Source organism: Lissotriton vulgaris, chromosome 8 (assembly GCF_964263255.1).
Source record: "Lissotriton vulgaris chromosome 8, aLisVul1.2, whole genome shotgun sequence".
Taxonomy (NCBI): domain Eukaryota; kingdom Metazoa; phylum Chordata; class Amphibia; order Caudata; family Salamandridae; genus Lissotriton; species Lissotriton vulgaris.
In genome coordinates, this window is record NC_141696.1 from 423,973,090 (window position 1) to 423,993,315 (window position 20,226).

A 20,226-nucleotide genomic window follows, 5' to 3' on the forward strand; every position below is an offset into this window, starting at 1 on the left:
CAAGCGCGAGCTCAGGAGCGAGGGCATCCAGTACTCGCTCCTCTACCCTGCAAGGCTCCGCATCATAGTCGATGACAAAACTCAGTTCTTCGACACCCCGGAGGATGTCTGTGCCTGGCTCGAGCTTTACCGGACAGGGAAAGATGGCTTCGGCTCCTCGTCCCAACAGGCAGATGAGCCGGAACAGAGACGGCGATCCAGGAGGATCAGGAATCGCCGCGGCCGCACGGGAGGGCCCTCAACTGCAGAGACGTCGTCGGAGTGGAGGGGAGTGTTGGAAGTATTGTCGGAATTGTCGGGTGCACGGGACGAAGCCATTGACGAGGAGGAAAACCTGGGTGAAGAGGAGGCACCATCGGACTCGGAGGACTCAGTGACTGATAGTGCCCATACACCGGTGATCACACCGAAATCGGTGGAGGACCTTTTGGATGGACAAGGGTAACGGGGTGTGCTGCCTTATTTTGGGTGGGGACCCGGCAGGGGGGAGGCGGTTGCCGTCCATTGCTGCTGACAAAGAGGGAGGGAGGGGGGGGGGTGCCCCTGTTTCTGCCCCGAGAGAGGTTTTTGGCACTGTTTAGGGCTTGATATAGTCCTGGTGGCCTGAGCGCCGAGGGCCCACTGCCTCCGTCCGGCCCGCACCTGGCCCTTAAGGCCTTCCTACGGTGGCGACCGTGGGATTAGTAGGGGTTATTGGGTTGCTGGAAGGCGAGGTTTGGATGGGATCTAGATGGTGCAGTTTGGGTCCTGTTCTGGGGTGGGTGGGTGAGGGTTTGGTTCGTTCTTGGGGTGTTTGGTTTTGGTTGGGGAAAATGGCCGCCATCAGTGCTGGGAGGAATGATGTCTTTTCTTTGTGGGGACCCGGATGGGGAGACTGTGCGAGAACGTTATGGGACTATGGCTGATGTTGCTAACTTGAAATGTGTCACTTGGAACGTAAGGGGGCTTCATACTATGTCCAGGCGCCACAAGGTCCACGCTTATTTAGTGCGTAGGGGAGTGCAAATGGCGCTGCTGCAGGAAACTCATCTGACAGAGGCGGAAGGGGCGGCGCTACAGCGTAGATGGCGGGGGCAGGTCTTTTCCACGTCGTACTCCGCTTATGCCAGAGGGGCGCTAATATGGATCAGGGCAGGGGTCCCCTTCCAAGTCACGAGAACAGTGATAGATCCGGAGGGGCGTTACGTGGCCATCTCGGGCACTCTAGGAGGGAGGGACTTGAACGTTTGCTGTGTGTATGCTCCTAACATGGACCAGACTGCCTTCCTTTCCAGGCTATCGGGCTCGTTGGCCCACTTCTTCTCCGGGCCCCTTCTGCTTGGAGGAGACTTCAATTCTGTAGTGGATGTAGACATTGATCGCTCGCATCCACCGCTTCCCGATTCTCCGGTTCGTCGCACAGCTACGGGTCGTCAGGATTGGCAGACCCGCTGGGGTTTGACGGACATCTGGAGGGCGCATCACCCCGCATCTAGGGATTATTCATATTTCTCGAGCCTTCATGAGTTGCATGTCAGACTTGATGGCTTTCTTGGGTCGCCCGAGCTGGTTTCGGCAGCGGTCCGATCTGAGTACTTGTCCAGGACCATTTCGGACCATAACCCCCTCCTGCTGGACCTTCGCTGGTTCCCCGGGACACCGGCGGTGCCCACCTGGAAGCTGCGACCCGAGATCCTTGAGGACAGTGTTTTCAGGGCGGACCTGGGGGACAAGGTATTGGAATATTTTGCATCCAACGGCGGCACCGCGAGTACCAGAGCGTTAGAGTGGGATGCTTTTAAGGTAGTGGTGAGGGGTTACTGTATTTCCAAGAAGGTGGGCATGAGACGCGTTATCCTAGCTGACTTAGATGCAGGGGATCGGAAACTTCGCGAGCTTGAACTTCGCCGCCCGGGACACCCGGAATTGCAAGTACGAACGGCGGAGGCGAGGGAAAAGGTGGCGGCAGAGGTCGAACGGCTCCGCTGTTTTGACTATAAGGCCTACACGGTCCGATCCATCGCAGAGGGAGACAGATCGAGCGCGTTGTTGGCGTGGTTGGCGAACCCTACGCGCCAGTCCCAATTGACGACATGTATGCGTAAGGCAGACGGGACCGAGGTACACACCCAACCGGAGATTCTTAGCTGCTTCCGGCATTATTACGAATGTTTATACCGTAGTCGCTCCGCACGAGACCCTGACCGACTTGACGATTATCTACGTCCACTGGAGCTCCGCGCGGTGGAGCAAGAAGTGGCGAAAGCCCTGGGATCCGACATTGAATTGGGGGAGATCCGCGGGGCCATTAAACGGATGGCGAGAAACAAGACCCCGGGCCTGGATGGCCTGCCGGTGGAGTTTTATGCAGCTTACGCTGACCTCCTAGCCCCTCGACTACTGGTGGTCTACAGGGAGGCGAAGAGGCTGGGGCGACTCCCGAGCTCGATGTGTGAGGCGTTGGTGGTTCCTCTCCTTAAACCAGGCCGAGACTCGTCCGACCCGGGGTCTTACCGTCCCCTATCGATGCTGACGGTGGACTATAAAATACTGAGCAGCATCTTGGCCTCGAGGCTGCTGGGACACATGAGTTCCCTGGTGCATGAAGACCAAGCTGGTTTCATCCCACGGCGGAACACGACTATGAATATTCGCAGGTTGTTCCGTTTGCTAGGGGAACCATTCGTGGATGCCCCGTCCCCGGTCGTCCTGTCGGTGGACCTAGAGAAGGCTTTTGATAGCCTGGAGTGGGACTACCTATGCACGGTGCTGCGGAGATTCGGCCTCGGGGAGGGCTTTATCAGGTGGACCGCGGTTCTATATGCCTCTGCATCGGCCAGGGTCCGGGCGGGACCACTGATTTCCTCGCGGTATCCGGTAGAACGAGGCACGCGGCAAGGGTGTTCATTGTCCTCACTTCTCTTTGCGCTGGCGGTGGAGCCACTCGCGCTGCACCTTCGATCGGGAGCCCACTATACGGGCTTGTGGACGCCTGCGGGCTCGCATTATGTTTCGCTGTATGCGGACGACCTGTTGCTCTTCCTGGAGGACCCGCTCGACGCTTTACGTGGAGCGGCGGTGGCGCTCTCAGAGTTCGGGGAGGTCTCGGGCCTCCGAGTGAATTGGCCCAAGACCTGTCTTTTTCCGATACGCAGGGGCACTCCCGCCCCTGCCCTAAGTAGGGAGATTAGATGGGAACCCGACTGCTTTAAGTACCTCGGGGTATTTGTTTATCACGACCAGCCCGACCTCCTAGATGGGAACATTGCCCGCAGCATTCGAGCACTCCGAGGCTGCATGGCCTGTTGGGCCACGCTGCCGCTTTCGGTGGCGGGACGGATCGCCCTGCTTAAAATGGTGGCGCTTCCCCGGCTATTGTATTACTTCCGGACTCTACCGATCTGGGTCCCACCGGCCACGTTTCGACTGTTACGCTCCATGGTGGTCGGATTCCTCTGGGGATCGGGCCGCCGGCGGGTGGCCCTCAAAACCCTGATGAGGCCGAAAGACGAGGGGGGGCTCGCGGTTCCGGACTTTGAAAAGTATTATCTGGCGGCGCAGCTCCAGACCTTCACCCAAGAGATCGCCAGGGAATTCCGGGGCCCGGAAGACGGGAGGGGGACGGGCATGGCCAGGCATGTTCTATCCTTTATAGCGCTGCGACAACGTTTGGCCCTGCGGGACTTGTCGATGGAGGAGCGGACTATCCGCCTGTGTTGGAACCGGGCCCACGCCCGAGGCCAACTGAGGATACCATATGCGCCTGAAATACCGTTGGGGATGTTGACGGCCCTCCCCCATGGAGGGGATTGGTCACGCTTGGCGGCCTGGGAAGATGCCGGCTTACAGCTGGTTGGGGATCTGTACGAGGACGGAGCGCTCTTGTCCTTCCAGGATCTTATTGACCGCTTCGAGATCCCCCGTGGTGACTTTCTGCTACACTCGGCCATTATGCGAGCGATCCAGGCACACTGGAAGAATGGGCAGGAGGAACCCCCCTTATCTCAGGTGTGCCAGTATGTGATGATGTCAGCGGGCACGGTGAAGGCGGTCACTTGCCTCTACGGCAGGTTGATTAACGAAGGGTTGGCTCCTCTCGCCACTCTAAGAAACCGCTGGGAGGAGGACATTGGTAGGGAGATCCCGGAGACGACTTGGTCCCAGTTGGTGAGACGAGCCTGGAAAGGCACACGCAACGCCCGTTTTCAGCTGGTCCACTATTACGTTCTCCATAGAGCGTACCTGACCCCGGTGAAAATCAGGCGATATTTTGCCACGAATTCGGCGGCGTGCCCTAGATGTCCGGCTCAGGAAGCGGACCTCCTACATATGTTATGGGCCTGTCCAGGTCTGTCATCTTACTGGCAGGAAGTAGAGACGACCCTGGAGGAGGTGACGGGGAGATCCTTATCATTCGATGCGGCGGTGGGGCTCCTGCACTGGTTCCCCCATACCCCCAGGAATAAAATTTCCAGTAAATTTATCGACCTAGGGCTCCTCCTTGCTAAACGAGAGGTGACCAGGAACTGGAAGGCACGAGTTGGTCCGACAGGCAGCAGGTGGCACAGTGAGCTTTTGAAATGGGCGACGGGGGAGAGCGCGCTGAGATATCAACTAGCTTGGAGGCAGCGTAATGAGAAGGCGCAGGAGGCCGCGTTGGAGTGGGAAATGTTGGTGCAGGCCCTCAGGGATTATTGTGCCCCCAGCGACTCTGAAGGTGAAGAAGCGACTCGCCCCGAGTCCCGGTAAACGTTTGTACTGATAGTCCTATTGCTTTCCCCGTGGGTCCCATGGCAGATCCTGTGTAGGTGGCTCCCTGGCGCTGGTGGTGGGGTTGGGTGGGTTTTCTTTTGATTAGTAGTCCTTTGAGGGTGGGGGTTTTCTTTTGGGTTTATAGGCTTGTTTAGAAAAGCAGATGACGGACAGTGAATCATCCGGACCAGCTCAAGCATCCTACTGATCCCCCATTGCATTTCGCCGCCCGACCCCAGGGTTGTGGACAGGATGGCTGTGTTCGGGACTTACAGTGGGGGGCCAGAGGGTCTTATTCTGTTGATATTGCTTATGATACAAAGCTGGTCGATATTGTAACGATTTACTAATTCCTGCAATAAAAATATATTTAAAAAAAAAAAAAAAAAAGGCATAACAAAGTAACTTTATTGTTGCCTGTGTATAACTTCCAGCAGAAATGCAGATTAGGCTAAATAGAACACTCTAATCTTAAACCATGTGATGCTCATTTGAGGACACTAGGAAATCTTTTGCATAAAGTCTGATGGCTAGACATCTGCAGCCAAATTACCCTGTAGGAAGAATGATTTTTAACCAATAAAAATAATTAGATTTTTTTTCTTTTTACATGAAGGATTATTTCATAGGACCCGACCATACCTGGCACACCAGAAGCATTATCAGAAGTTCCAGAAAGGGATTTCAAAGCAAACTCTACGTTCTTCCTTGGAAATCCCATATCCATCAACTGAATTACAATAGGTAGTGGTGGAATCGGTGATTGTTTGCTCTTCTTAACTTTAGCAGGTTTTATGTGCTGAACAGTGACTGGTGTTGTAGCCTCACTGGAGCTGCAGCAGTCTTCAAACAATGGAGAAGAAGGATGCGTGGATTCCACTGCAAGGTACTGGCATACAGCTAGGGCAGCGGCCTAAAGACAGAAAATGTGGTAAGAATCAATGATAGGAAAAGTAACTAAGTAGATTACAGTCATACACAGAAAACATACTATATCAGGCAATCATCACTCCAGATAAGGGACTGCAAAGCAGAACCCTGGAATATGCAGACTTTACGCTCAAATAATCTACCAGGCAGCACATGATGAAAGGATTAGAGATTAACATACAGCAGTAGGTGTTATGCTATCAATAATACTGACATTTCAGTGTTCTAATGTTTTTATTTGTTTAACATATGGTGGTTTATGATCTTGGGGTCTTACTGTAACATCCCTTTAACAAAGTTTTAATATTTGATTTCTTTGACTCTATTCTAAGTAACCGTCTTCTCAGCACAGATAGGGATGTTAATTGTCACTGGGTAAGGCATTAAGCCATGCCCTGGGTCTAGTAATAATTCCATCAGTTCTCAATTGGCATATCCAGAAGCCATCTTTTTCAGGCCAGAGCTGTTTGGCATTGTCCTGTAATACTGCACCCAGTATTAATGTCTCAATGTCTACTAGACCATGGAATTTAAAGTCATGTGGCACTTTGGGTGTTACTTTGCAGAACATCAACTAATGGTACTAGAGGATTGCCAAAAGATGAGGAAAAACATATTGGCTGGCCATAAGGCGAGTCAATAAGTTACATTGGACTAATGTAACCAGACGTAGACCACAATAAAACACAGGCACAGTACAGACTACATGAATATTACTTACATGGACAAGTCAAGAAAATTATATAGGGTGTCTAAACAATATAAACATGGTTTAGTGTGCTGCAGCAGCTGCTAAAAACACAATTCTACTGAATGTGTTGAAGATGTTATGCTATGTATACATAAGACCCCAATAATATTGGGAAATTCTGGATACTACATATGAGAAGAGAAAAAAGTTGGGACGGCAAGTGGTCTGGATGGCTCTGGAGAACTTGCTTCCCAGCCTTATGTTGATCTCCTAGCAAGTCACTTAAAAGTAATGTGGGTTTTATTGAACTCTACCTCAGTGAGCATGATAACCATGCATGTCCACCGAGGGTCTTCTTGTTTACATGGATTAAGCACTAGAGCTTGGCTCGGAGGAAGAGGGGGCATGTATAGTGCACCCCGCTTTTATAGAGTGGCTATTATCCTTTCTAGCCAGGCTGTGGTAGACTTACTGGTAAAGTAACTGCAGTCTCCTGTGTGTATTAAGAGCCAGTGGGTTCACTGGGTGAGGATGGTGAGTCATGGTGTTTAATGCAAGCAGAGCTGGTAACTGTTCTGCTGGACAATCCAGCTCCCCTGTGGCCCTCTCTATTCTTAGTTACAGCTTGGTGGGTTGGGGTATGCAGTAGATCTTATCTGAATTTAGCTAAGACTCCCTCAGCTGGTAAGACTCACTCCCCCATCCACTAAGTGATGGTCAGGGGGGCCTGGTCTGGAGTTAATTAAAATTCTTCTCTGGGGGATAAAACAGGCAGGTACAAAGAGAATGGGAGAGCCCTCCTCACAGGGACTGATCACGGACTGATTATGCAGTGAACATGCAGGAAACATGCCCCAGGACTGGAGAGGCATCCAGGATACAGATGTAGCATGCCCTCTGACTGGTTTAGCCTGTCACTCAGGGAATGATAAATGTCTGGTCCTCATCAGCCAGTTAGTTGTTCAAGGCTGTTCTCTCTTCTGATGAAGCAACCACAAGTGGTTGCTGAGCAAGCAGAAATCCAGTAGTGGAATCCAAAGGTTGGATTCTCATTTCAGATCCGGGGACATGGTTTGAACTTGAGAATGTGCCTCTGTGACTGGATTACTGGTGAAAGGAATTTGCCAGTCTGACGGAAGAAGCTGGCTGCAGCTTCCTCGGGTGGGGCATCAGAGCAGAAACAGGGATTTTCTGAGCATGTGGAGCGCTTCTGTCCTTCGGAACACACAGAGTTCTCAGACAGCTGATCAAGATAAGGAATCTTGCTGCACATCTACATTGAGGGAGACATGGAAAGCTGCATGTAGTTACTGAAGGTGAAACTGCTTTGCCCATGGCCCCTTCCCTGTGCTGTGGGAGCATGTGGGTACTTCCAGCAACCATCTGTAGCGGGGGGGAAAGAGTGCCCTGTTGAAGAACCTACCATGTGCAACGTTTGCCTGCCCCTGGACTTGCATAGTCTCCAGCTTGGCCCTTGCTTATCCTGCACTGGCAGAAATAGGCACTGTCCCTGTGGGCGCCCTGCTATTAGAAAATCTAGACTATGACCAGTGGGCTCTGTGGTACAGGCTCTGTTGTGTCACCTTACAGCTAGCCCAGTGGCTACTGGTCTAGTGGGACTCTGGCAACTGTGCTAAGACACTAGGCACCCCTAGCCAGACTCCTGACACCACCAGAACCGTGTCTTCACCAAGGGTGGGTCATTCTGTTACTTTGGGTGGTGGGCAGAATTCATATCAACTGCTGAAACCCTAACACTGTATTATAAGTATTAGTACCATTGTTCTAGCTTTAAAGAGTAACCCTGTGCAAAGTGGTCTGTTTAATGCAATGGTAGCTCTGTTTTATAGGGGTTAGTGTCTAGGAGCTATATTAGTGTTAGGGGTCAGAATTCTGTCCCAGAGGGTTGTTGAGACTTTGCTTTTATTTACTGTGTGTCCTAGTTTCATGTGTAGTATATTTAGCTTGTGTGTATTAAAGTACTTTTCTTTTATAAAGTAAAGTGACTGGACATTAATCTTACTAGCTGGTATTGTGGTGTAAACTATACTATACTATTCTAAATTTCTAAACCACCTTGCACCTCCTTTAGTAAGCCATGCACTGCTCTGTCACGCTACCCTGAGAGAGTGAAGTGTTGTTGAGGAGTACTTGGTTATCCAGTTTGGGGTCCAGTAATACTGTGGCCCCTGGACACCAGCGGTGATCAACTCAAATTTATGCATTTGGACTCCAGTAACCACTGACTGCCCTGGTGCCCCAGGTACCCAGTCACAAGATGTAAATTAGAAAACCTTCAAGGACTTGCTACATAATGACTAAGAGAGATTATGCATTCTATCAATCACTTTTTTATTTTTCTATAATGTATAAAAGTTCAGTTATTATGGAATGTTCATGCTTTTTTTTTTGCGGGGTGGGGGCGTTTGTCTAAATTTCTCTGCAATGCTTTGGAGACATTTGATGATTCATGCCTGGGACTACTGTGGTGAGCATGCAAGCTACTCTATCATTCTATTTTGGAAAAAGAATTCCAAATGTCTTATGTGCCTGCCTGCAGGTTAATTATGGTCTATGTGAACCGCCACGCATCCATTAACAGTCCATTTGCTTTCAGGGTAAAAGTTGCTGGTGTTTTTCCTCACACTCATATGAATGGGTTACTTTAGAAAAAACAGAAGAGTTAATGTTTCACACAAGGCATAAAATCTAGAACAAAACAAATGCTAAAGCTTTTTGAAAAAAGGTAAAAAAAAATTACCAATTCAATTTGATTATTTTCTTTACACTGAGTAGGTAAAAATAGTGCTCAAATCCTAATAACACAATTAAATGTGCGGTAGAAATTTACACAGAAACAACTATAACATTACCTCAAGCTCTTGTCTGTCGAATATAGCCTTCACCGGTGAAGGCTGGGTGCCAGCGATTAGCAGCTGCTGCAAAAGAATCATTGGGGGCTGAGGTCCTTCTGGGGACATATCTCCAATGTCTGGGGAAGCTGCTGCAGACTCTTCTGAGAAAAAATGTAAAAATGAAGGTGTTGTTTATACTGTTTAGTCCATTAATTGGTTTTGCAATCAGTTTGCAATGAAACATGACAAACCACAAACATTTCTTGTAAAGGGCCTTGTGGTTAAGATGCTCCAGTTACATTAGAAAATATATATATATATATATATATATATATATATATATATATATATATATATATATATATATATATATATATATATATATATATATATATATATATATATATATATATATATATATATATATATATGGGGCTTGAATGCTACTTTGAGCTTAAGGAAATATCAAAAATATATAAATAATTAACAACAAAGCGAAATTATACAAGAAAGACACCAAACATCAATTAAAAGGCAGTCCTTTAATAATTCATAGGAGAATGTCTGCAGACGAGTGGGCATGGGATTCACATCACTGAATCCTACGTCCCTAATGTGTGCTGGCCAAGAATGTTCACCTGACAATGTGAATAAGCTCCAAAACAGCTCACAGCTCACCGGCTTTGATGTTGTCACTAGTCAACTCACTTCCAGGAGATGCCATCCCTGGTTTCCTTCCACTGAGTCCATGTTCTGGCCCTCAAGTCATCTGCCTACAGGTCTCACAGGTTTCTGTACACTCGTCTCAAATCCCACCTCTGTGCTCTCTCACAGATCTTTTACCATATTTCCACAACACACCTATGGCTCTGGTTTCATCTTTCTTGACCAATCTACCCAGTAACCATTCTTAGTTTTTTTCCTCCACTCAATGACACTCACTATTTCTTTCAACACTAGTCTCCAATGCACATTCTCTTCCAAATCATTACTATCTACTTCTCATTATTTTCTTTACCCTTTCCTCCCTCCTACTTGCTGCTTCTTGTTTCTTTCTACTGTCCAATCCACTGTAATTTACCCCTTCACCAATCCTTGTCCACTCTCTCCTCCAAAATGCCAAATGTTTTCTTACTACCACCCCTAAGCCATCACAATGTCTCACCTTTCTTCCTACTTTTGCCGGGAAAAATTACCCAGATTTAGGGAAAACTCAGCCCATTTTAAGTTGGATCAAGTTTACTCAGAAATGGCAAATTATTGAAAGAATTGGTAATGTGGGTCACATATGTAGGAGAGTAGCGTCTGCAATCCTATGGTCACCCCAGATTTTTGCTTTTTGCTTCACTGGTTTACGACTTCTCTGGCTGTGGGCCTGCTAATCAGACCCACAGCCTAGCTGTTCTCTCTCTAAATTGACATCCATGTACCTTAGGTGCATTTACCAATTGGTATTGGGTCACTCTTGTAAGTCCTTGTACAGTGTACCATAGGTACCCAGGGCATAAGTGAACCCAAGGCCTACCAGGGGCTGCAGCATGTATTATGCCACCCCTGGTTGGCCATCAAAATCTGTCAAAACTGGCTGATCAATCAGCTGGGGCAAGGTGGTGTAATCACCCTTTGCTTTAGATATAGTATACCTATATCTAAACCTAAAATGGACACATATACTCCTATAAGTCACTCCTATGGCAGGCCTTAACAATCCTGGAGGCAGAGTGCTTAGAATTATGTGAGATAGTGCTCTGGCATGAGCTGAGCCTGTCTAGAGCTTTCGGAACCAAGTCCTTTAGCTGTTTCCATGATAACGCTATACCATATACTCTTAAGTGCATTATAACCTCGCGGTTATTGCTAACTTTGGCATAGCATTATCAAAACATGTCGAGTAAGGTGTCATACGAATTGGAATTCTACCCCCTCGCCAATTCTGGCGACGGGGGTAGCATTCCACCCTTCTAGAGGGACACGACATGTATGTAACTGTGAACCCCAGTTAAAGTTAACTCGAGCCTCAGCATCACAAAATGGATGCTGCCACCACAGACACAAGTCTGACCCCCTGTTGCTGGGGGTCCTTCCAGCGAGGGAGGCTTGGACAAAGGGTTTCCTGCCTTGGGAGGTGCTAGCACCACCCCAGACAGGATTTTGTGTATTGGGTAGGTCCGGGCTGAAAGGAATGAGACATGCCTGGGGCACACAAGGTGCCCTGTGCATACACCGGTTCAAACCAGTTGCTGGGGCACTCCAGCCCCAGCTCTGGCGCGACACCGGACAAAGGATAGGGGGTGTAACCACCCCCCTTCCAGGTCCCACCCATAGGAGGGACCTAGTGATAGTACAGCCCCCTTTAGCAGGATAAAGGTAGGAGCTGGTCCCATTCCAAATCCGATTAATCCTGAACTGAAATTCTACAAGAAGAAACTCTGGACTTCGACTTTCTACACAGAAGAAATCTCCCTTGTGAGCAAGGAGTGTCCACCCTGCACAAGCAGGCACCATCAGCGTCCAGCGGCTTCACTTTGTCGTCTTCCGTCGAGGATCCAGACTTCAGAGCCCGACGAGACCCGGATTCCCAGACCTCTCCGACCTCTACCTACTTCTGCAGCACAGCTGAGATCCGTGGGTGCGACGAGACACGTGGGACCGGCCATCTTGGAGAAACTGCACTTTGCTCCCAGCACGACTTCTGAGGTATCCTCGACCAAGTGCTTTGGGGACTGAGAAGCCCCACCCCCGAGCAGCTCCTGCACCGAAGACAAGCCCTCCAGCATCCACGAGATCTGCGTGGGGCCCTTCTGCCGGTTTGCTGCTCGACGCGTTGTTTGGTCACTTGCCGGCTGGCTAGTGACCTCCTAGACGACGATCCACGACATCAACACCGCTGGTCTGGTTGCTCCAGACTGGCCCTTGCTTCCTTCCAAAAGAGGCGCATCCCGGACCCTCCTGGTCCGCACCAGACGTCTTTTCCACTCACCGCGTGGGTTGCCTTTGCCAAGGCCGGTTGACTCCAAATCCGGATCCGACACCACCGACAGCGAGAGCCTGCGTGGGACAGCTCGTGCCTCCATCCTGGTTGTCGAAGACACCACCTGGTCCACGTGGCTGCAGAGTCAAGCGTCCACTCTTCACCTGATCGCGACGACAGCCTCTGGTTCCTTCCTGGTTTCACTCCAGTCACTGGCTAGTGACTTTGAACATTGTCCCCTCTGCTTTCAGGTCTTCAGCATCTCTGATCCACCCTTGGATCACACCGGACATCTTCCTCCTGGTCGCCTGCAGCATCTTTTCTTTCAGGCTCCATAGACTTCAACGCAGAAACCCAACACGACTTTGCACCTATGCACCCGCAGCCCGTGGGTGAGGTAACAAGAGCATTTCGGTGCTCAAGGGTAGATTGACTCTCCTAGTGTCCAGTTCCACAGTCGTTTTAGTCCTAACTAGTCAGGATTGTCCGTACTCACCTTTTTCTTGAACTGTACTGTCCATAGACGTTGTTACGCATCTCGTGTGTGAGTTCACACTCTGCACACGCGTTCCGTGGGCCTCTTATTACTTACCTAAAGTTAGGATAGTGTAGTCCCAGCGATCCTACAGCCTCTGGACAGCTCCATTCCTTTAATCGACTTCCTTATACCACTTACTTAGTATATGGATTGTTGCGCCCCTAGGGCAACATTGTAACTTGTGCAACTTAATGTATTTTTCTTAAGAGTCGTGTCATGTGCTTAGCCCTCTGATCTCATAAAGAGTTCAGAGGTGTTTGTTAGTTAATAAATATCTTGTTTATTTTCATAACTACCTGTGTGGTGTCCTTTCATTTGGTATTCAAGGGGTTATATGTGGTAAAACAGCTGGCTTCACATGCCAAAAGAGTTTAGCCTAAGACTGCTTTGTCCATGCTACCATTAGGATAGCTGGTCTATAAGGTTGACTTACAACCTGTAGTGTAGTTCCTAGTTTCCCACTAGGCCCTGCGCATTGGAATAACAAACAGTAGTATCGACGTGGAACTGCGGATATTCCAGGCCTCCACTGACTATGCTAAACTTAATTGGGTTGTGTTACCAACTAGCTCAGAGGTCACTGGAAACTTTCTTCTCTGCATAGGAAGTGATCAGCTTCCTTGGCACAGACAAGAAGGGATTCAGCTTTCCAACAACCGTGCAACATGACAACTTTGCTCCTCAGATCAAGAGTCAATCTCTAGGGTCGTGTGAAACAATAGACATGTATTTCACTCAGTCAGTCTAGTACAGTTTACTTTCACGAGATGTAGAGAATAGAGAGACGGGCGTTTGTCAATAAAGGGTTAACATTTATTGAACAGTCTTTCTTCTCGTACAAGAGAAATGTATTGCCACAATTGCAATAATTGTTATTATAAAAAGTACGTACAGTAAGATAAGTATTGCGAAATAGAACTGTAAAAGCATTGATATGGTTTCTTAGCCATACAATGGTTTAAAAGTAATAAAACATATATACAGTCATATATACATTAGGCTAACATACTCAACTGGTGCTTCTAACTAAGCCTACCCCAGTGTGCCTGACCTAAGCCTAACACGTGAAAGGGGAGTAAGTAAGTAGCTTTAAGTTAAGTTGGTTTTGCCAAGGTTTGTTTCAAGAATTCTCGTCTAAGGGTTTAGTCAACACCATACCTCTGAATAGAATGATGGAGGATTGGTATCTCCTTCAGGGGTCTCTCTCGATATCCCAGTCACCCGCGAGGGTAAACCGGAAACGCCGTGGCTGGATTTCTCTGCAGGAGAAAGGCAGCGGGTCTCTTCAGCGCGTCGAGGAAGGAGGGGGGACAGCGTCCGCGGGCAGCTGAAATCTGCTGGATGTCTTCGCAGAGGGACGGCTGTTCAGCTCCTTAAGCGTACTGCACCATAGTTCGCGCTTTAGCGGCGATAATGGTATCAGCAGCTTCACCACCACAGGATAGCAGGCTGCAGCGACAGAGTGCTAGATTTAACAACACGGGGTCGTGCAGGCAGCTGGCTTCAGTAGCTCGTACAACAGGCATTGCTTAAGGCAACGTTGGTAATATTTATACCTGACAGGTGCCGGGTTTGACGCAAGTTTGCTGGACATAAGACGTCAATTAAAGATGTCACTAGGAAGTGATAGTTATCAGTTGCTCATTAGAGTTCCATTACTAATCAAAACATAGCAAGCGGGGATTTCCAGGTTTGCTGAGTTTTTATCTTGTTGAAGAACTCGGAGTGTTATCTAGGAATATCAGATAGTGACTACTGCTCTGTCATTGCACTAATTGGTCGCAAAGGAAGTGGCAGAGAGAACTATGCTGGAATGTGGCTCTGTTCGTGTGAGGCCAGAGATGACTTTTCAGAAAATCGCACTTGAACGGTTATGCCAATATAGAGAATAAATGGATTTATAGCCGAATAGGGGCATAAGGTCACAGTATCGATCAGGAACCTAGATAAACACGCAACAAACCAATCACCGTAAGGGTTGTTTGGACGGATAGAAGGTGATCACTAGAATTAGTGAGCATCATATATCAGGCCAACTTCTCACAACATACTTCTGGTAACTCCTAATTTTTCCCAAGACGTTTACACACAGATTCTTTGATCCTTTGATCTGCATGTCAAAGGGAAAAACAAATTCAGATTGGGCTAGAAACTGCTATTACCGACTATATTGAAACTAAGAGGGCACTCATAATGATTGTCTTTGTGTTTGATGCCAGTTCAGATCTATAGCTTTACTGCTCTCCTTTTCATCCCTTACGGACTGATTATTTTAACCTCAGACCTCCAACAACCACATATTCACTTGTCACTTGCTCTTCTCCCCTCCTCTTCAGTCTTTCCCGATTTCCAATTCCTGGTTGACTGCTATCTCTCCCCTCCAGCATAACCTGACTAACCTCGCTATCTGTTGACCCCTCTACAACAGCTCTCAAGCATAGCCTGCTATAAGTATTTACTCTTATTGATTCCAGTCTTATCTTCCATTTTCTTAGGCTAAAAATACTCTGCATTGCAGTGCAAAATAGGAATTACAGGTAAGCAAGAGTTGCATGCCCCCCCCCCCCCAAGGATTAGCTGTACACATGCATATGGAACACAAGGGAAAGGGTTGGTGAGGGGGGTATGCGCCCTCTGTGTAGTGCACATCCCCACAACTTACTTTACGACTTTAGGGCACTGACATCTCAGCTTCAAAACTATGGCATCGGGCTCTAAAGGACTTCTTTGCTGAGCATGGACGGTAACTCTGCCAAAATGCTACACCATTGTTTAGCAGATGGAAGGAGTAGTTTCTTACCTGTAACTCCAGTTCTGTAGTAGGGGTATCTCTGTTATAATCATAATCTAGTGAATAGTCCCGCTCATGTGCGGGGACCCCGGAGCAATCAAAAATAATCTCTTAAGCTGTCTTTTTGTGAAGTCCTGCATAGACACTTAGAAGAGAATTTGAAGACAAATAATGCAGCCTATACCTGCTAGGCTACACTGTCCAGTATTTCAACTAGATATTCCACCAATACCATATTCAGCACAGCCTGCCATGTTTCCTTCATAGAGAAACTTCCCCTTTTACCAAGAAAGCCTCTGGAATGATAGAGAGGAAGGGGTGGACAGACATTATGTGGCTCAAAAAGGGATACTGTGCCTTTAAGAAAACTTTCTAGAACTCTCAGTATCCCAGAATGCACAGCAGGTCCCCTCCACTTTCAGTTCTTTTCGGAGGCGTATAAAGTTAGACCTGTAGCATTCAGTACATGAACATCTTTCTCCACCGGGGAGGAGGGCGGGCGCTTATGATTATAACAGAGATGTTAGCCTTTTGGTAACATAACTGGATACAGGACACAATCCACCTAGATATGGACTGTTTAGAGGTAGCAAGACCAGTTCTGACTGACCCATAGTTGATAAAACAATTGGTCTGACCTACGAATATCCTTGGTTTTATCCAAATAGAATTTCAACACCCTTCGGACATCCAGGGAATGAAGAGCTCTTTCCGCTGGAGTGGAAGGATTCTGAAAAAACGTAGGCAAAGTTATAGTCTGGTTAACATGGAAATCAGAAATATCCTTAGGAAGAAATTTAGGGTGAGTACGCATCACAACCTTAACAGCATGAAATACAGTATAAGGTTCCTGGCAACACAATGCCCGATTTTCACTCACCCTGCGGGCCGATGTAATGGCCACGAGGAACGCCGCCTTCCAGGACAGATGCTGTAGCGAAGCCTTATGAATAGGTTCAAAAGGTTACTTCATCAGTCTGGACAGAACCACATTCAATTCCCATGAAGGCGAAGGAAGACGAACAGGAGGAAACACTTTCTTCAAGCCTTCCAAAAAATCCTTTATCACTGGAATCTGGAAAAAGGAAGTCTGTGAAGGGCCTTTCCTGTAGGCAGTCAGAGCAGCTAGATGGACCTTAATGGATTGAAAATTAAGGCCCGACTGTGCCAAATGCAAAAGGTATGGAAGGATGCATCTTCCTTACATGTCGTCGGATCATAGTTCTTGGACTTGGACCAGATGCAGAATCTCTTCCACTTGTAACCATAGGAAGTCCTAGTGGAAGGTCTCTTAGCCTTCTTCAGTATGTCCATACAATCTGCGGGAAGATTCAAATGGCCGTATTGCACTATCTCAGGAGCCATGCCCCAAACTAAAAGACGAGAGGTTGGGGTGTACCATCTGCCCCCCGAACTTCGTGAGAAGGTCCGGCCAGCACGGCAGCCGTATGTGCGGAAGAAGAGACCGGTGAACCACCACTGTCTGGGCCATTCCGGGGCAATTAGGATCATCCGCACCCTGGACTGGGACAGCTTGATGAGCACCGCCGGAATCAGGGGAATGGGTGGAAAAGCATACAGAAAGCTGTTCGACCAGTTGATCCATAGTGCATCCCCCAGCAGCCCCGGCTGATAATACCTGGATGCGAAGTCTCTGCTTTTGAGCAGGGGTGGCTCTAGGCTCATGGTGGCCCTGTGCAGGGAGCGTAGGTAGGGGGCCCCGGAAGAGGGGGTCCGGGTGGGGCGGCAGGGGGTCAGGGTGTTTGGAAGTGCAACAGAGCCGGAGGCCACCAAATCCCTGCCTGGGGCCGCCACGCAAATATGTATCCATCCTCAGAGGATTATTATATTAAGGATATATATTGGCGTGGTGGCCCCTGGGGTTTGGTGGTCCTGTGCAGGTGCACAGCTTGCACATGCCTAAGGCCTCCCATGATTTGCGGTTTTCGGCGGTGTCGCACAAGTTACTACTTGTGTAACGATATATCTGTAAGAGACATTAGTTAGTGATAGATTCCTTACCTTAGAATATCCCCAGGCGTCAGACTGGATCCGGAAATTTTTGCGTAGCAATACCCCTGCGCGCTGGTAGGCGTCGTCTGCGGCTCCGCGTCCGTCGTCGGCGTCGTGAGCGCCGGGATGACGTCATCTGAGTATATAGACGGCGCCCATGCGCGCTGACGTCAGTTCTGATAACACAGCTTTTCCGCGCCAGATACGCAGAGCCATGATAGAACTAACACTGGTGCCATTGAAACTAGGGCCCTGAAAGGGGATGACCTTAACCCTAAATATCGGTTCGCAGAACGGGGAGGATGGGAGGGCGGTAAGGAATCTATCACTAACTAATGTCTCTTACAGATATATCGTTACACAAGTAGTAACTTGTGCATCTGAAAGAGACACGTTAGTGATAGATTCCTTACCTTAGAATAGATACCCCAGCAATACCAACCCCGGTGGTGGGTCTGCGAACCAATATCACACCAGAAAGTCCTGGAGGACGGAACGGCCAAAGAAGCCATCCCTCCGGACTTGACTGTCCAGGCAGTAGTGTCTTGCGAACGTGTGCAGCGAGGCCCACGTGGCTGCCTGACAGATGTCCTGCAGGGGGACACCGCGGCCCAGGGCAGTTGTCGTTGCCGTGGCCCGAGTGGAGTGAGCCCGCAATCCAGCCGGGGGCTCCTTCCTCGCCATGGAGTAGCATGCTTGGATGCACAAGATGATCCACCTGGAGATGGTCCTCTTGTGTACAGCCTTTCCCTTCTTCGCGCCCACGTAACCAACGAAGAGTTGGTCATCCACCCGGAATTGGCGAGTGCGGTCCAGGTAGTAGGAGAGCGCACGTTTTGGATCCAGACGGTGGAGCCTCTCTTCCTCTTTCGAGGGATGCGGAGGCGGAAAGAAGGTGGGCAAGGTGATGGACTGCCCGATGTGGAAGGCCGTGACAACCTTGGGCAGAAAGGAAGGTCGTGTACGCAACACCACCTTATCAGGATGAACAGACAGGAAAGGCGGAGAAGAAGAAAGAGCCTGGAGCTCACTCACCCTCCTGGCAGAGGTGATGGCAACCAGGAAGGCCGTCTTCAGCGTAAGGAGACGAAGAGGACAGTTATGAAGTGGCTCAAAGGGAGCACACATCAGATAGGTGAGAACAAGGTTCAAGTCCCACTGGGGCATCACGAAGGGAACAGGAGGGAACATGTGTGTGATGCCCTTCAGAAATCTACTCACTATAGGGGACTTGAACAAAGAAGGCTGATCTGGTAGCCTCAAGAAGGCAGAAAGAGCAGAAAGGTACCCTTTAAGAGTGCCCAGAGCAGAGCCCTGCCGGGCAAGGGAAAGAAGAAAGAGCAGCACTTCCGAAAGGGGTGCAGAGAGGGGATCCACAGCCTTTGCTGCGCACCATGCCACAAATCTATTCCACCGGCAGGCGTATACCGACTTAGTGGAGGGACGCCTGGCTGCCAGAATGATGTCACAGACTTCGGGAGGCAAGTCAAATGGCCTCAACTGCCGCCGCTCAATCTCCAAGCTTGTAGGTGGAGACTGGACAGGTTCGGGTGCAGGACCGTCCCCTGCTGCTGCGACAGAAGGTCCTCCCGAAGAGGCAGACGAATCGGGGGATCGACTGACATGCTGAGTAGCTCGGGATACCAGTATCTTCGAGCCCAGTCCGGAGCCACAAGGATAACTTGGGCCCGGTCGCGCTTGATCTTCTTCAGCACTCTGGGCAGAAGTGGTATAGGCGGAAAGGCGTACAACAGGCCGCAGCTCCACTCGCGACGAAAAGCGTCTCCGAGCGAGTGCCGCCTTGGAAACTCCAACGCGCAGAACTGCTGACATTGCGCGTTCTCTTCTGTGGCGAATAGATCTAACCAAGGCTCTCCCCACTGTCGAAAGAGACCTTGCGCCACGTCCGAGTTCAGACGCCATTCGTGATCCATCATGCACCGGCGGCTGAGTTCGTCCGCCCTGGCATTCAGAGAACCTGCCAGGTGTTGAACCACCAGAGTCACGCCCTGATGTTCCAGCCACTGCCAGAGGCGCAGAGCCTCCTGGCAGAGGGTCCACGACCCCACTCCGCCCTGTTTGTTGCAGTACCACATGGCGGTGGTGTTGTCGGTGAACACTTGCACCACGCTCCCCCTGACAGAGGGGAGGAATGCCTTCAGTGCAAGACGAATCGCCCGCAGCTCCAGAAGGTTGATGTGGAGCCGGGACTCCGCCGGAGACCAGAGGCCTCTGATCTCCGCCTCTCCCATGTGGCCTCCCCAGCCCTGGAGGGACGCGTCCGTCACAACTACGTGCTCCGGCTGGGGTAGAGAGAGGGGTCTGCCACTGACCCAGTCGCGGTCCGTGAGCCACCACTGCAGTTGCTTCGAAGTGCCCTCCGAGATCAGGACATGATCGGACAGGTTGCCCTGATGCTGGGCCCACTGAAACTTCAGGTCCCACTGCAGAGCCCGCATCCGCCACCTGGCGTGACGCACCAGAAGGATGCAGGAGGCCATCAGTCCCAGAAGCCGCAGCGTCAACCTGACCGAGACCCGGGATAACGGCCCGAAGATAGGAATCAGAGCCTGAATATCCCGAACCCGCTGCTCGGGTGGGTAAACCCGAAACTGCGCCGAGTCGAGAACCGCTCCGATGAAGAGGAGCTTCTGGGAGGGACACAGGTGTGACTTCGGCACATTGATGGAGAACCCCAGCAAGTGC

The 20,226-nt window shown here is 49.7% G+C and overlaps 1 protein-coding gene across 5 annotated transcripts in view; it reads right to left on the bottom strand.

Moving 5' to 3' along the window:
• Positions 1-20,226, bottom strand: part of HERC2 (HECT and RLD domain containing E3 ubiquitin protein ligase 2) — a 1,676,463-nt gene that overhangs the window by 979,815 nt on the left and 676,422 nt on the right. For 4 of the 5 annotated variants that reach the window (XM_086934186.1, XM_086934187.1, XM_086934188.1 and 1 more), the window contains exons 45-46: positions 9,226-9,368; positions 5,374-5,644 (exon numbers count right to left, since the gene is read on the bottom strand). In XM_086934186.1, coding sequence (XP_086790312.1) covers positions 5,374-5,644; positions 9,226-9,368 — 414 coding nt within the window. The remainder of the gene's footprint in view (positions 1-5,373; positions 5,645-9,225; positions 9,369-20,226) is intronic. The other variant, XM_086934185.1, reaches the window with a different exon arrangement.